We start from the raw sequence: 17,066 nt of genomic DNA, 5'->3' as shown, positions 1-17,066 counted from the left end.
AAGGTTGATATCAGGACTTGGTTGATAATGCTGCATAACTTTAAGATTCATCGTGTTTTATTTGTGGTCAGCAGGGTTTTTATATCATCAACACTCTCTCCTATATTTGCACTTTCTCAAAGCATGATCTTCACCATCTTGCCTGAACTGAAGCTCAGCTCTTCCCTAAAACTCTCCTTCCCCTGTGGCCCCACACAATGGAGACAGCCCTTTCTCTCCCACTTCCCGTACTTTAAGACCTATGGACGCAAGAGATGTCCTTGATCCTCAGTGTGGCTTCCAAACCACTGCTCTCCCCCTCATCTTAAAAACACCACAAAAACTTCCTGCTATCAAATTCAAGCTAAGTTCACACATGACCATATAATACTCCCTTCTTGCTGTTCCATCCAGCCACACCCTTTCCTCCTCACTCCCAACCCTGTAACTCTCCCTTATTCATTACTGGCTCCCTCACCCTCCTCTGCTCAACCTCTGAAGACTGGAGGGTCCCAAGCTCCACCCTGAACCTTGTCCTCGTCTCTATCTAGGCTCACTCATGTGCTCTCATCCAGGCCCATGGTTTTAAAGAATATCTATATTCTGTTGACCTCCAATTTGTACCTCCAACCTTGACCTCTCCCGTGAACTCCAGATTCATCTATCCAGTGCCCTACAGACTACCCTCTTGCGTGTATTTGGCATCTCAGATTTAACATGGCCAAAACAGAAGTATTTATTTCTCTACCCACCCTCAGCCAACTGTTGACCTGCCGTCTGCCCCTCCCAGGAGATGGAACCACAACTCTCCTGGTTTCTTAAGATGCTTCCTCTTTCCTCACCCCATAGCCAATCCATCCATCCTCTCTACTCTGCTTCTACAGTATGTCTCAAATCCAAGAACTTCTCTCCATCTTTCCAAGGCCACCGCCCTGGTCCAAGCTTCCATCTTCCCCAGCAGTCAGGGGACCAGAACACTGTGAAGTCCCACTGATCCCAGCCCCGGAAGGGACTTGAGCTGACAGAGCATCTGGTCCAGCCCTGTCGTGTCACAGCAGAAGCAGCCCTGGAACACCAAGGATAAGCAACTTTCTCATCAGGGGCCCAGCTGAGGCTCACACCCGGGCTTCCTGGTTCCTGGCATTCAGGGTTTCTCTACCCACAACATCCCCAGCAACAGCGGAGAACCTGGGAGACACAAGGGGGCAGTGAAGACCTAACTTCTCCTGGCATCCTTGATGGTGGATGGTTGCTCCCTTAGGATTTCAATGAAAAGGATTCAGCCGGTGATGAGGGGACATGTTTGTGCCCCCCAGGAACAAGGTTGACATCTTGATTTCCAAGAGGGAACAGGGAAAAGGAGGAGGCGTCCTGCCGAGTCTGCTGCTTCCACGCCCACCCCCAACGACTCACTGACGGGAGCAAGACTCCCATGTCTTTGGCTCCTTCTTCCCCTGGCTTGAAGATTGCCCATCTCTATCTAAGATAAAAGGGTCTCTCTACACCACCTCCTGCCTCTAAAATACAAGCTGCTCCTGGACCACTGGCTGTCTCAAGGAGCCTCATGTGTGCAAAAAATAAGGCCCCTGCATTTTTATTTCCAGCTGGTGGACGTTTCTCATCCCTGCCTGCTCTGCGTGCACATCTCAGAGAGGCAAACACAAGTGTTGATCATTTTTATGTTTCCCGGGGGCCTTTTAACCCTTAATTATGCTGCTAAGTATTTTCAGAGTATTCTTGATGCTACTTTTCACGGGTTCCCCACTCTTTACTTGGTGATGCCCTAGGCATAGGCGGATGGCTTGTGGTGCTGTCCGGATGGAGTGCCCTCCAGGGTCAGCTGCCATTGAGGGAGAGTTTCGGTGACCTGGCTTCAATCTATCTCCTTAGACTTCTCCTCCCTCCCCGCTGGAAGATGAGGTCATAGTTTTGCTCACTGGTCTCCTCTGGTGCCTGAGTCAGTTTTCCAAATCCGCATTCAGCTTGCTGGCAGAAATCTGACTCTATCCAAGGCGGCCCAAGGTTAACCAGTAGGTCTGGCCAATGTTCAGTCTGGCAACATCTTGAAGACAAGGCGCTCTTGAGAACTGAAGCCGAAACAGATTTATGTGGCAATGTAAAGCTGGCAAGCACTCCTACGTATACTATCTCTTCTTCAAATGCATTATCTCCACTTTCCAGAGAGTTTGGTTCACAAAAATCTCTTGATATCTCCTATGTGGTTGGCCCTACACTGGGTACCAGGATATGGGAATGAATAGAATACTCTCTCCTTGTTCTTGAGCCAGCTGCTGAAAATAGGAGAGGAAGTCCCATTAACAGACAACATCAGGATCGTGTGCTGATGCTGCGGGAGAGGCAAGCACCGGATTTCCGGGAACGCTTCCCAGGGACACGCAGCCTGGCTAGTGTGGGTAACACAAACAGAGAGAAGAGTTCCATTTGCTCTTCTTTCTCTTAAAGAAGCACACAGTTCATTTCACAGTGAAGGCAAGTGGGCTTCTGTACGTAATTTTGATGCCAATCACTTGCTTGTGGCTACCTGTGTTGAAGACCATGTCGAAGAGAACTCAGAGGAGACCGTGCCTGAAGTCAGTGGGAAAGAATGCCAAGATGGATTGGTGATGTCTGCTGTGGCATGGGACTGGATCTGCTGTCCTGGGTCTAGATTTAACCCCATCTAGATGCAATTCCCACTCAGTAGAGGGGTAAAATGGAAGGGTTAGGGGTTTCTGTGGTCATCTAAAGAATTTTGAAGCTCCTGAACTGATCTCAAGGCCTACATCCAGCTCTGGAAGATGGCCAGGGCTTATCTGCTGTGACTGCTGTCAGAACCTTCCACGGAACACTCTGGGCCACATGGTTCTGACCTCCCATAATTCTCCTTTGCACAGACAGAAGCAAAGAATTCTTCTCCTCGCTGCTTCTTATGCTTTGCTAGCGTCTGTGGCCAAGCGCACGGGAGGGAAAAGAATAAAAAAGCAGAGATGAGTAAGCAAAGCAGTGTTTCTCAAAGAGATTTGGTCACTGTGCCTTTATTTCTCTCATCCTAGCATAATAAGTAAGCTCCATATCGTAGGTCAATTCCAATCCAATGACAGTAGCTCCCTGGAGCGTTCTATTGAGAAAGATTTGGAGATTTCAGCTTCATTCAAAGAAAGAGACTGCCATGATTGATTAGTGATATCTGCCATGAGCATAAGACTGGTAAATGGTGGCATCTATTCAGTGCATTTGGGTATTTCTTTTGCCCAAAAGTTGGACCATGGTGCTGCTCTTGACCATGGGACTGGAACCATGACTTCAGATCCCTGTATTCCTCGTGCCTGGCATATAGCACGTGCTCACAAAATCTTAGTCAGAGAAATCAATGCATCCATACAACTCATCTTAGTGTTACTGTCCTTTCCTGCACATTAATTACCTTTCACCTTGCCCTTTGTGATAGACAAGGTCGTGTTCTTGTCTCCACTCTAGGATTGAGGGCGGTGAGGCTCAGAGGCATTAACTGACGTGACTGGAGTCACACAGCATCTAAAAGAAAGAAAGAGGACTAGAAGGGAAGTCCTCTACCTCCTAGGCCAGTTTTCTCGTTCTTAGCAAAGTAAGATTATTCCAGCACCTCCACCTATGGCGTTTGGTGAACACACAGGTTCCTTAATCAGGGTCTCAGGGAGTGGAGTCTGAGAACCGGAGAACAGGCAGGCTAAGTGACTTAGCCAAGGCCACTGAATTAGGAAACAGTGGGGCCAAGATTTCAGTCAAGGCTCTGCCACATGGTGGCAGCAGCTGAGGAATCAGAAACAAGATGCATGCCGCAAAGGAGACGGGAGGTCCCACTGGAACATGTGGCCATGTCAGCCCAGACTGAAAAGTCAGACAATCAAAGCTTTCTCCGTCTCAGAGCATTTGACGCACGGCAGACCACGTAGCTGGTTCTTGCCCCCATTTCTCCCCTTTCATCCAGAGTCTGAGCATTTGCAGCTGTGTCCCAAATGCAGGGCTTGGCTAATATTTCAAACACCTAAAAATAGAGGCTCCTGCTCCCTCCACACAATTCTTGAAGCCATTTCCCTCTCCTCTTCTTCTTGCAGACACCCATGAGATCTCCTTTCCCCAAATAAAATCGTCATGGAATCCTGGGAAAAGCCATTGCTTGTTTCTGAGAATGACTTTCCCGCAGACAATGGAGGTGCTTTGCTCTCCCCAGAAGCACATCAGAGCTGCCAATTAATTATACGGCATAAGGAGCTCTCTTCTCAAAATCTGTGCAGTGGACACTTGGAAGCAAGGAATTAATAATGGGCTCTGGCTTTCTGCCTTAGTAATGAAGGTCTGTAGGAGGAAAATGGAATTATTCCAGAGGAAGACTCTGTGATGATAAGCTGTGTGTAACATTTTCTGCAGTGTGGTTAACGTTCACTGATGCAATGTAATTTGAAGAATGCGCCAATAATTATTTTCATTTCAATAGTTAAGTATTCATCTCAAACTGTATTACAAAAATATATATATTACTAATCTATCAAACCTATATATTTATGGATATTCTTAGGATGAGGCTGAGTGCATTAGCTACCCATTGCTGTGGAACAAATTAACCTCCTTCCCCAAAACATCCTTGCATCAGGAATTCAGGATTAATGCTGGATGGCTCTGACTTGGGATCTCTCACGTGGCTGCAGTCAAGATGTCAGCCAGGGCTGCAGTCATCCGAAGGTTTGACTGGGGCTGGAGGCTCCATTTCTAAAAAGGCTTGCTCATGGGGCCAGCAAGTCAATGCCATTGTCCACATGGATGCCTCCAGAGGCTGCTTGAGCATCCTCACAACATGGCTGCTGCTCCCTCCAGAGAAAGTGATATGAGAGAGAGCAGGGAGAGAACCTCAGCACCTTTCATGACTCAGCCTCTGAAGTCACACACCATCGCTTCTCCAATAGCCTATTGGTGATGCATGGCAGCCATCTTTAGTGCTGGCGGGGCCTTCACAAGAATGTGGATCCCAGGAGGTGAGGCTAACCAGAGGACATCTTGGAAGCTGGCAACCACAGTGAGGCAGGCCTGATTAGGATGAGGCTCTCCTGGAAGGTGAGGAAATTGAGATGCAGAGAGAAGAAGTGACTGCACCCCAGTCACGTTGCTAGTAAGCGGCAGATCTAAGATGCCATCTGACTCTAAATCCTAAACTGACTTTATCCAACCAAGAGAAGGTTTGGTAAGTCCAATGGCCCACGGGAAGAGATCATTATAAAATCTCACTATGGAAGAGTTCCTGTGGTTTAAGGGATTTCTAAAGTTGTGTCACTCATTTCCAGAGGCCTTATCTTCTATTTTCCCTTTCCTCTGACATTCATAAAAGGAGCTCCAAACAAAAAGGCCACCTCCCCATCTCAGGATGATGTTTTTTGTTTTAAAGAGGTGTCAAGGAATGACTCCTGCTCAGATCTGCCCGAGATCCAGAACGGCTGGAAAACCACTTCTCACACGGAGCTTGTGAGGGGCGCCAGAATCACCTACCAGTGTGACCCTGGCTACGACATCGTGGGGAGTGACACCCTCACCTGCCAGTGGGACCTCAGCTGGAGCAGCGACCCCCCATTTTGTGAGAAAAGTAAGAGAATTCTTGTTTTCTTCCTCTAGGTCAGTGGGTGGTAAATCCCTCCCACAGAGGATTTTTTGGCATGGATGCAGTGGAGTTATTTAATGTCTAATCTGGCCTCTCTCCCACGCTACCACTCACTGGCACTGCTCACAAGTGTCATTTTATAGCCCTCGGGCAGGCCTCTCAGGCTCAGGTGCCTTCGGAAGCCTGGCAGATAATGTAAATGAGTGAAATCGGCTGGGTGTGAGACAATAGGGAGTGGTGTGGACTGCGGGGAGGGGGAATGTATGTAGCCTGTGTAAAAACATCATTCAGATTCAGGCCTTTAAAATACCTGTAGAAGCCAAGCAAAACAAACCTAAGTCGGCCCTTGGAGGCCCAGTTTGAAGCCCCTCTAGTGGGTAACCAACTTCATCCAAACAGCAGCCATCCCACTCTCCTGGTTCCTTCTGCCTGCACTCTGCTCCTGCTCCCCCCAGGAGTGTGGACTAGGCGTGACTGGTGTTCGCTCAGTCTCGTGTCTTCAAAAGGGGTCGGAAAAGGCAGTACTTCTGGTTTCTACACTGATGCCTTAGTAGCAGGGAGGTGGGAGGTGCTAAATTTGGAGGTGGCCTCTGCCCCCAGCCGTTTGCCTCCCAGCTCCCCCATAAAGCTCCGGTCAGCAACCCTCTTACTGGGAATCCTTGGTGACACTTTGTCAGACCAAAGTATTCAGTGTGACTTGAATCACCAATTACACAATAAGAAATATTAAGTGTGAGCAGAGAAAGAGGGTATTGGGGAAAGAGTGTGGTGGTTACATATAAATCCTATCATAAACATCCCAAAATCAAAGAAAATTAATTATAATCGTGGGAAGCACGAAAGAACTTGCTAAAGATCCACAAAACCAGCTACTTATATAAACACATCTGTTTGTTCCGCCACAGAATGTAGGATGTGTGTGTGTGTGTGTGTGTGTGTGTATCATTATAGAAAATAAAAATGGACAGTGAGAAGCACCGCAGGGTGGCAGAAAGACCCATCATGAACTCATTAATATGATCTACATCATCATTATTATTATTTAAAACATTTTAAAGGCTTGAAGGGAACATAAACTAGCTCTTATGGGAAAATCTTTTCACCTGCCTCAATTTTTGCCAAATTAGAGCACATAAAGTTGGCTTGGGCCCCTTCCGTGTAGGGCTCTCTACCCATCAAGCTGCCTCTTGTAGCGAAACGAGGGCAGCACAACCTCCTTAGAGCCGCGGGGCAGCCCCGCAGAAGTCCCCGGATGCTGTTGCCGCTTTTCATTGGTTAAGCTGCGCTCTTTGACTAAAAGATGTGCATAACCATGTCTTAAAATTGCACAGGTGGCAAATGCTTATAGTACGTAAGCAGTAGTAAAATGATGAGGCAGAAAGTGAAAATCCTTCTGGTCTTCCTCGCGAGAAATGGTGCCACTCTTAAAATTTATTCTCTGTTGTTCCAATTGCATGTGCCCATACGTGTGTGTTCCACATATGCATTTGTGTGTGGATGGATCGTGCATAGAGACATACATCGATGTACGTATAGAAATAGCCGCGGATAGAGGTATTTTGCCGTAATAGGGATCAATTTATACAAACTGCCTTGCAACTGGCTTTGTTTCAACTCAGGAAGATGGATATCTTTTCCTAATGTGCATATTGTCTACTTCATTCCTTTTGAATTGACATTGTTTTCCTTTATGTAGATCGATTTTTTAATTTAAAAAGTAACGGATGCTCGTTTTACTATATTCAGGCCACAAAGAGAAAGCCGTGAAGGCCCCTGCTCACTTTCTTGCTCAGGACCTCCTGGAATGGCTGTTCTATGATCTTTAATATTTTCTCTGTTAAAAGATTGGCATTGTCTCTTTTTTTCCGTTTTTCTTTTTCTTTCTTTTTTTTTTTTTTTTTTTTTTTACCATTACAAATAATGGCGCGATGGACAACCAGCCACCTTTGATGAGCACAGGTGCGTTATCTTCCAAACGGGAAACGAACTAAGTTAGGAAACTTGGTAGATCGTCCTGTACTTCTCCGCGCACCTGCGACCCTCAAGAGCCCTAACGCCCACTTGCTCTCGTTCCGTCTCGTGTAGTTATGTACTGCACCGACCCCGGAGAGGTGGACCACTCGACCCGCTTGATCTCGGATCCTGTGCTGCTGGTGGGCACCACCATCCAGTACACCTGCAACCCCGGCTTTGTGCTCGAAGGGAGCTCCCTGCTGACCTGCTACAGCCGCGAAACCGGCACTCCCATCTGGACGTCCCGCCTGCCCCACTGCGTTTGTGAGTCCCGTTTACTGACTTGACGCACACGCGGTTCGCTTCCTCTTGTTCACGGGGGAGGGCTGGGCCGCCAGGAGGAGGCATTCCACCCCTTGGGAGCGCTTGTTATTATTACCATCGCATGACAGCAGCTAACACGGCCGGGGAGCGTGCATACTACAACATTTACGGTAAATTTATCAGGAAGGTCCCAGATGTCCCTCTCTTCTCCCTCAAGTAGCACAACGTTATTGTCTCCGTTATTAGAAGAAGATACCGAGGTTCAGAGAGGTGACACCATGGCCCCAGATCATAGAGCTAGTCAACAGTGGAGGCCAGAGGCAAACCCAGACCTGCCTGACTCCTTAACTGCCTAAAATGGCACAGTCCACAGGACGCTGAATAGGGTGGGTTTAACTCTTTTTGGCCTCGTCTATGTGGAGCCACCAAAACAAATGTTTAGATTATAAATTAAAAAAAAAAAAAAAACCACCTTTCGGGGGTTTCTTTGCCATAAAATTCAAAAAAGGCTTTCCAGGCCACTCTACAAATGGAGGAGTTACTGTTCTGACCAGGCAGCGGAGGTGGAGCATGGGGGTCCAGGGGTCTCAGCCTTGCTCGTGCTTAGGAATCACCTGGGAAGTTTGAAAACCCACTGGAGATTCTAATGCAGCTGGTCTGGGGTGTAGCCCACGCAGTGGAGTTTTTAAAAGCTCCCCAGGGACTGTGATGCACAGCGAGGGTCCAGAACCATTGCTTAGAGAAAGCAGGAGGCGGCGCAGACGGAGCAAAGCCTCACCCATTATTTGGGGTTTGGAGACTGTTGCCAGCCCTAGTATTTTAGATGAGTGTGTCATGAACAGCTCCACTAGGGGCACGGCCAGTCGAGCTCCAGGAGCCACACTGAGGTCTTGATAATGTTGGGGAATGAAGAGTTTCACTTTAGACCAAAAGAAAAAAATAGAACCCCAGTAGGTTTACTGTAAACTCAGCCTCACCGGATGTGATTAACACTGAGTACCATTCAAAGACTTGGCTGTCTCCTGCGGTGGCTGTGTTTTATGACTCGTCACAACATCCAGACAGGCTTCGCACACTTTGATGACTGCACGAGCAGGCAGCCCTGCCATTTAGACGGGCAGACGCAATGGCTGTTGGAAGCCAGCTGGAAGGCAAGAAAGTCCTCGTCTTTTTCCATTGGATAAGCTCATACTTACTGAGCACTTACTGTATGCCGGGCCCCAGTCTACGCATGTTGCATGCATTAATTCTTTTATCATCCCTGGTGGGAAAGTAAAATGGAGGTGTCTGTTGCATCTGATAGAGAAGAGAGCATGGTCAAATTCAAACTTACAGGAGGGCTTCCTCTCCAAGGCCAGGGTCTCGTTTGCTGGTTCCTGAACTCAGCTCTCTCAGCCCACGGAAGGGCTTGACCGCACAGACCCAAACGAGTGAAGAATTTTCGGCCCACATCATTTGCTCCGTAGATTTCCCTTAATTAACATCTGATTCCTTTATTACAGGAAGATTTATGTTTCTGTGTTGCTATTTTCTTTTCTCAAAAGGGAGGACTTTTTTACTGTGATAAGAACACAAAATAAAATATACCCTTTTAACAAATTTTTAAGTGTGTAATACAGTATTATTAGCTACAGGCACAGTGTTGAGCGGCAGATTCTAGAACTGATTTATCTTGCTAAACGGAAACTTTATGCTGCCGATTTCGCAACTCTCCACTTTCCTTCCCCCCCAGGCAGGGCAGCCACCATCCCACTCTCTGGTTCTATGAATTTGACTACTCTAGGTACATCATTTAAGTGGAATTATGCACAATTTGTCCTTCTGTGATGGGTTTATTTCAATTAGTATAATGTCCTCGAGGTCCGTCCACGTTGTCGCATATGTTAGAACTTCCTTCCTTTTTTAAGGCTGAATAATATTCCATTGTGTGGATAGACCACATTTGCTACATCCATTCGTCCACCAATGACGTTTGTTTCCAAATCTTGGCTCTTATGAATAGCGCTTCAATGTACATGCAGTGTTAATATCTCTTCTCTTCAAGACCCTGATTTCAATTATTTGGGGTAAATACCCAGAAGTGAGATTACTGGATCATATGATATTTCTATTTTTAATTTTTTGAGTAATCTCCATACCGTTTTCCATAGCAGCTGTACCATTTTGCATTCCCACCAATGGTTCCCTTTTCTCCACGTCCTCACCAACACTTGCTGTCTTAGAGTTTTTTGATAGTGGCCATCGGGACAGGTGTGAGGTGATCTCTCACTGTGGTTTTGATTTGCACTTTCCTGATGATTAGGGATGCTGAGCATCTTTCATAGACCTATTGGCCATCTGAATATCTTCTTTGGAGAAATGTCTATTCAAGTCCTTTACCCATTTTTTTAAATTGGGTTATTTGTTTTTGAGCTCTGAAGTTGTTGGAGTTCATTATATATTTTGGAAATCAACCCCTTACCAGGTATATGGTTTGCAAAAGTCTTCTCCTGTTCCGTAAATTGGAGATTTCTCTCCCTGATTGTTTTCCTTGAAATTGAACACTTATCTGACACCATACACAAAAATCTACCCAAAGTGTAGCTCAGGGCTAATCTCCCTCAAGCAAAAAAAGAGGAGGATTGGCAATGGATGTTAGCTCCGGGCAACTCTTCTTCAGCAAAAAACAAAAACAAAAACAAACCTCAAAATGGATTAAAGCCTTAAATGTAAGACCTGAAACTAATACTTCTAGAAGAAAACATAGGGGAAAGGCTTCATGACATTGGTCTTGCCAGTGTCACGACCATGGATATGACACGAAAAGCACAAGCAACAAAAGCAAAAATAGACAAGTGAGACGACATCAAAATTAAAAGCTTCTGCACAGAAAAGGAGAGACTTTATTATCTATTGTCACACGAAACAGGGGATCTTGGACAGCACGGCCCTGTGCTCCTGTCTGCCTCTTTAGTCTGAGTCCTAGAATTTCAGAGCTGAAGGGCATCTGAGAGATAAGACAGAATTGAGGAGTAACTTAGAAATAAGACACCCCTGCCCCGTACTACAGATAATAGCATTTGTTGTTATTTATTGACCATGTAAGACATTTTGCTAACACAGTATATGTACTTGCGAATATATATGGATGTAGGAGTGTGGTGTGTGTGTGCATGTGTATATATGTGTGTGCATATATATTAAGGAAACTAAAGGTCAGAGGGAAAAACAGATAATTATTCATTGAACATATAAAATACATTGCTAAACAGATTATATATATATTTGTGAATGTAAATGTGTGTATGCACACCTTATATATATACACGTATAAATAAGTGTGTGTGTGTGAAGGAAACTGAGACTCCAAAGGAAATAAGATTAAGGTCACAACACTTCTTTGTGGGCAGAGCTGGGATTCAAATTTAAGATTCGGGTCTCAGGCCAGCGCCCCTTCCACCAGCAGCGACTTCCCCCAGGTTGGCAGGTACGAACCCATGCGGGGACATCCCAGTGGAACTGAGGCCTGTGGCCCTAACCGCTTAAGCACAGCCACATGCCCTCCCCAGTGCCCGGCACTTTGGGCCATGTTCACACTGGTGGTTTCCTGTTATGGGCTGAATCGTGTCCCCCGGAAAAAGATGTGGAAGTGCTAACCCCAGGACCTGTAACTGTGACGTTATTTTGGAAACAGCGTCTTTGCAGATGTAATCACGTTAAGATGAGGTCATCCCGGCTCAGGGTGGGCCCGAATGCACTGAATGGGGTCCCTAGAAGAAGAGGGAAATCTGAACACAGATGGGGACACAGACACGGGGAGAAGCCATGTGATGACAGAGGCGGAGATCGAGACGCTGCATCTGCCAGGGAAGGAAGGCCAAGCACCGCCAGGGACCATCGGAAGCTCGGAGGAGGCAAGGACGCTGTCACAGGGAGCCTGGCCCTGCCGCCGCCTGGCTTCGGACCCGGAGCCTCCAGAACCGTGGGACAGCCCGCCTGTCGTCCTGAGCCCCAGTCTCGGCCCCTCCTTACAGCAACCTGGTTCCTCCCGGGGCCTCCAGGGGCGGTCAGAGCGGCTTCAGTAACTCGAGCCGCAGAGACCCAGAGATGAAAAGCTAAAAATAAAAGCTTATTTAAAAATACTGAAAGGTGGAGATATCATCTACAAAAAGGAAAAAAAGAAAGAAAAGCCACTTTGCTAACGAGTCACAGCCCCGGGGGACCCTCGGGGCTGCTGGGGCGGCCGGTTCCAAGAAGCGCCTCCCTCCCCACGGAGCCGCCTGTCCCCTGAAATCGCGGGGCCGATCTGATCCGCGGGGCTCGTGGAGACGGCTTCCCTGACACCCATGCTAATGAGTTCACGAGGCAGAGGGGTGTCAGGAGGCATGCGATCCTTCCAGAAGCCTGGGAAGAACCCGGCGTGGGGTTCCAGCAACGTGCCAGGCAGTCGAGGCTGCTGGGAGAGGACTCAGGAGGCAGGAGGATGGTCACGATGTGGCAGCCAGGTGCCGGAGAGAGGGGCAGGTTGCGTCTGGGTTCTGAGGGTATTTTTAAGGATGAAGTTGTTGCTCATAGACAGCTTTAAATGTCTTCTCCGCTGAACAAAGAGAGCAGCCCTGATTGGATGAGCATCTTCGCTGTGCCAAGCGCCTCCCCAACATCAATTCATCAGTTTTGGGACGTTTAACCGTCCCAAAACTGCGTGGATAGTACCTGCATCCACAACCAGCAAAAGAAGGCCCAGAGAGGGTGAGTGGCTTTCCTGAGGTCACACAGCGGTGAAGGAGAGAATCCAGGATTCCAACTCAAGCCTCACTAAGCCAGAAGCATTATCTTCCCACCTCATCACGCTGCAGTCCCAGCTTCCGGTGAAGCGCTGGGGCTTTGCTGTTGACGAAGATCTTCCACCAACAAGCTCATGAAGCAGACAGAACAAGTTGTGCAAGCTCTGGTTGTCTGCAGCCTCTGTTCGCAGTCGCTTGCTCAAGGCCGTAGTTGGTCCAGCTGGGACTTGACGCCACGTCCTCTTACTCGCAGTCCGTTTTCCCTGTGCCACTCCAAGAGCAGACAGGTCAGGCATAGGTAGAGAGAAGAGTCTGAGAGTCACAGTCAGACACATCCCCAGCACTACTGGGTGACCTTGGGCAAGTAGCTTGCCCTCTCTGGGCTGCAGGACCCTCATCTGTGAAAAGAGATTAATACTCGCTACCAGGCAGGGTTGTTGGAAACAGCTCATTCAGTCATTCAACGAGTACCTCCTGTATGCGGGCACCTGCTGGGGCAGAGATTCCCACGCTGCCTCATCTCTCAGTCCCCCTGGTGTCCCAGGAATTGCTGCATGGATTCCCCAGGCCAAAATGCCTGACCGTTCCATTTATTAACAATTTCGGTCCAAGCAACCTAATGAGCAGCTATAGCCTGACAACTTAGTGGCCATTTGAAAAATTAATGCACTCATTAAAAGAAAAGATTTTATTTTTATTTCGTTCTTAAATAATTGCAGTTACTACTAAGGAAGCATGTGCCTGTCGGGCTCTGCCAGGCTTAGTCTTGGCACCAGGTTGGACCCCGCCACCTTCATTTCCGCTCCACATTGATTTTAGCACAGTCCTTGCTTTTTAGCACAGCAACCACTAAAAACCCGGCTTTGCAAAGACAGGGCATCATTGAAAGAGTGTGGTTCTTTCCAACATTGAAACTGGGCTTCCTCCAGCTTGTAGCTCCCAGGGGTCTGAGAGATGTCACCACGTCTCCTCAAAATTCTTAAAAACCTCACAGATTTTTCCCCATGAGTTCGTGGCATCCCAGGGTGCCTTGGTGCCCAGTTTGGGAACCACGGTGCAAGGCCCTGAAAATCCAGCCACGTGTGAGCAGACACGATCCACGTTCTCATGGAGCCTGGGGTCTGTTGGAGATGGGAGGAGGAGAGAGGCACCTATGAAGGAAGTAACAATGCATCCTTGGAGTCGCTTCCTCCAGGAAGGCCTCCCTGACTGCCTGGGCTAGGTCACGTTTGCCTTCCTCTGACCTCCCACGGCTCCTACAGTTGCATCTATCACAGCACTTGCTGCACCTCATTGACATGATCTGTTTGTAGAGTCAAACACGTAACTCACTTGCTCGGATTGCATCCAATTTGTTCTTTCATCCCTTGGGCCCGGCTGGCTCAACAAATCACGGGATTTGTTACTATTACTGTCATGGTTATTGTTAGCAATACTCATGCGGTCTTTATTGCACCTCGCGGCTTTGTTGCAGCTTCCCGTCTTTGACGGCGGCAGGGTAAATAATGCCGGAGGCTCCCGTCCAGAAGACATAAACCACGCCACCCAAAGTAATCCGACAAATTCAGCGAGGGTTTTATGAGTGGCTCTCCAGGGAGGCACTTCGAGATTCCCCAGGCGGCCCTGGCCCTTCCCAGCCCTGCCCCCAGAACACCGGGACTATGAGCCGTGGAGATTTCCCGGGCTGGGCAGAGCCCACATGGCCAGACGGCGATCGTAGTGAAAGCTTCCGCTGACTCGCTGTCTCCAGAGGCCTCACCTCGGCCGACACGCCAGGTTCTGGCTGCTGCCATCTTCATTCGGAAATTCTTGTCTCTGAGAAAGCAATGGCTCAGGGGGATTCCTGGAAGCCCAGGGGACTGGGGCACAAGAAGGGCCCTTCGTTCCAGCAGAACTGTTAAACACAGGACTCAAAATCCAGCAGGTCCAGCTCTGCATCCCAGCTCTGCCGCCTGCCAGCTGTGACTTTGCACACGCCGATGTCCCCATGGAACAGAATGATCCCGCCAGCCGTGAATACAGACGCTCCTAACGGTGTGTCTGGCAGGCCATTAAGCGCTAGGTTAACACAGGTTGCTAATTACCTCTCAGTTTCACGGCTCCACTGTTGTCAGGATGTCACACACCATTCGCGACAATAACGAGGGAACCTGAGTTTGAGCATTTTGCTCAAATGTGCTCCAGAATTCTATGTTTTTTTCTGTAGTTAGAGGGGAGAAATGGGGAAAAAAATAGAAAGGAGGGTAGGTTTGTGATCGTGTCTGTAAGACCGACAGTCCACCTCGACTGAATTCCTGGGAAGGATCGGGACGAGGTCACACGGGCTGCAGCTGGAATTGTTTAAGATCTCCGACCCCTGGTTCTCAGCCGGGTGTGCATTTGCTCCCCACCTTCGTCAATGGCAATTTCTAGAGACATTTTTGGTTGTCACCACAAGGGGCAAAGGATGCCACTGGTACCCAGTGAGTAGACGCCAAGGATGTTGCTCAACATCCTACAATGCACAGGACGCGCCCCCCCCCCCCAAAGAATTACCCAGCCCAAAACGTCAATCGCCTTGAGGTTGAGAAAGTTGCCTCAGATAATCTTATTTCAAAGTGTGGGTACATCCTCAGAGTGGGGATCTCATCGCCCAGCCCCGTCTCAGCTAAGGATGGGGTCTCGGTCCAGTCCATTTATTTAACAGGCAGGGAAAATGGAGTCCAGAGATGTAAAGTGATTCACCCTAGGTCACACAGCAGACCCAAGCCTCCAGTTTCAAATTCAGATCGCTTTCCACGTTGCTCTCCTGCCATCTTCTGGGAGCTGAAGACAAACACAATTACCGCCAAAGAGAGCTAATTTCCGTGTGGAATTCTTCTCAAACTCTTACTGATGGTTGTGTGAAAATTGAGTCGGACTGGCTGTAGAGCCAGAGAACCCTGGACGCAAATCACGGCTCAGCCACTCCCTTCTTGTGGGACCTTCCACAGGCGACTTTCCCCTCAGTCTCCTCGTCTGTAAACCGGCTGTATGTTGTGTGATTAACTGTGGGCTGGGACCACCCAGATTTGAACCTGAGCTCTCCCACGAAGTAGCTTGACAGCTTGCCCAACAATTCTGTGCTTCATTTGCTCAGATATAAAATGAGAACAATGGTAATAATATCCGGGTCTTGGCGTTGTTGTGATAATTAAACGAGCTCATAGATATAAAACTCCAAACAGTGCCTGGCTCATAGGAGGCTCTCAGGAAATATTGACTCTTAAGGTCATTATTGCTCCTACCTTCGAGGATTCGGGGGAGGATGAGAACTAATATATGCAAACAATGTGGTACAAAACGGGTGCTGGAATATTTTGGCATATGTTGGAATGTCTTAACCATGCCAAGAATACTTTTATTAAAAGGGGATGAATTAAATTAAAATTCCCCAGGGGCCAGAGCCGGTGCCCTGAAGAATCCGGCGTGACTCTAGTACGCAGCCAGGTGGGCAGAGCTGCGGATGCCTCCCCCTCACCTCCCTGGATCAGCTGTCAAGATCTTCCTTTCATCCAGGTCTAAGAATTCATCCTTTGTCCCTTTCTATCTCCCCAGGGCCAGGACGGCACCTGGCACAGGAAATATTTGCAGAATACAAGAATAAGTTACATGAAGTCCGGGGTCATGTCTGTCTTGTACACCATTGCATGTCCAGGGCCAAAAACAGTGCCTGGCATGTACAAGGCGCTCAATAATATTTGTTATATTCGTTAATCTGTTAATTTATGAAAGGAATCTCCGGGGGAGGTTGTGGGCAATCCTTCTGGGTTGCCACTGCCACCTGCTGGCCACTTTGCTACATTGCAGGTAATAGGCTCGGGATTTGGGTTCTCTTTAGGGTCTCTTACTCCCCTCCACCCAGGAGGGAGGGAAGCAGCGGGCGTCAGATCGGCATTTCCCTGAGTCCTCACTCTCTCCAGAAGAGCACTGGGTTCCCACGTTTCCTCTGGAAACCGTTCTGACCTTCCCGCCCTAGCCGGGGTGACGAGGCTTCTCCTGTGTTCCCCCGTCTCAGCTGTTGCTGCGCTGGCTGCCATCACTTGATAACCATCCTCTCTCCTCTATGAGACTGAGTTCTGGGGACATAGAAACCATGCTTCTCTAGTTCACTGCTCTATACCAGCTCCGAGCACAAGCCTGGCACATAGGGGCAGAGTGAAAAGACCTACTGGGTGGAAAACATCCACAGTTTATGGGGAACTTCATAAAGTGTAAAGGGCAGTGCCCTGGGGTGCATTTTCCAAGGAGTATTGCGCACACCACTGGTGGTACCCATGCGGCTTCAGACAGTGGCCAGGTCAGCTTCTAGGTGTTTTGTTTTGTTAAGAAAGCTTTAAAAATTAAAACTGACATTTGAAACCTGACTATAGGAATATTATTTAGGCTGAGGCTAAGTAATA

General features: G+C 48.2%; 1 protein-coding gene across 6 annotated transcripts in view; it reads left to right on the top strand.

Moving 5' to 3' along the window:
* Window positions 1-17,066, top strand: part of SEZ6L (seizure related 6 homolog like) — a 183,698-nt gene that overhangs the window by 147,292 nt on the left and 19,340 nt on the right. For all 6 annotated transcript variants that reach the window (XM_023646942.2, XM_023646941.2, XM_070275311.1 and 3 more), the window contains exons 11-12: window positions 5,396-5,590; window positions 7,691-7,882. In XM_023646942.2, the coding sequence (XP_023502710.2) occupies window positions 5,396-5,590; window positions 7,691-7,882 (387 nt within the window). The remainder of the gene's footprint in view (window positions 1-5,395; window positions 5,591-7,690; window positions 7,883-17,066) is intronic.

The sequence above is a fragment of the Equus caballus genome, chromosome 8 (assembly GCF_041296265.1).
Source record: "Equus caballus isolate H_3958 breed thoroughbred chromosome 8, TB-T2T, whole genome shotgun sequence".
In the NCBI taxonomy this organism is placed as follows: domain Eukaryota; kingdom Metazoa; phylum Chordata; class Mammalia; order Perissodactyla; family Equidae; genus Equus; species Equus caballus.
The sequence above is the reverse complement of the archived record's forward strand: the minus strand, read 5'-3'. Positions and strand labels throughout refer to the sequence as shown.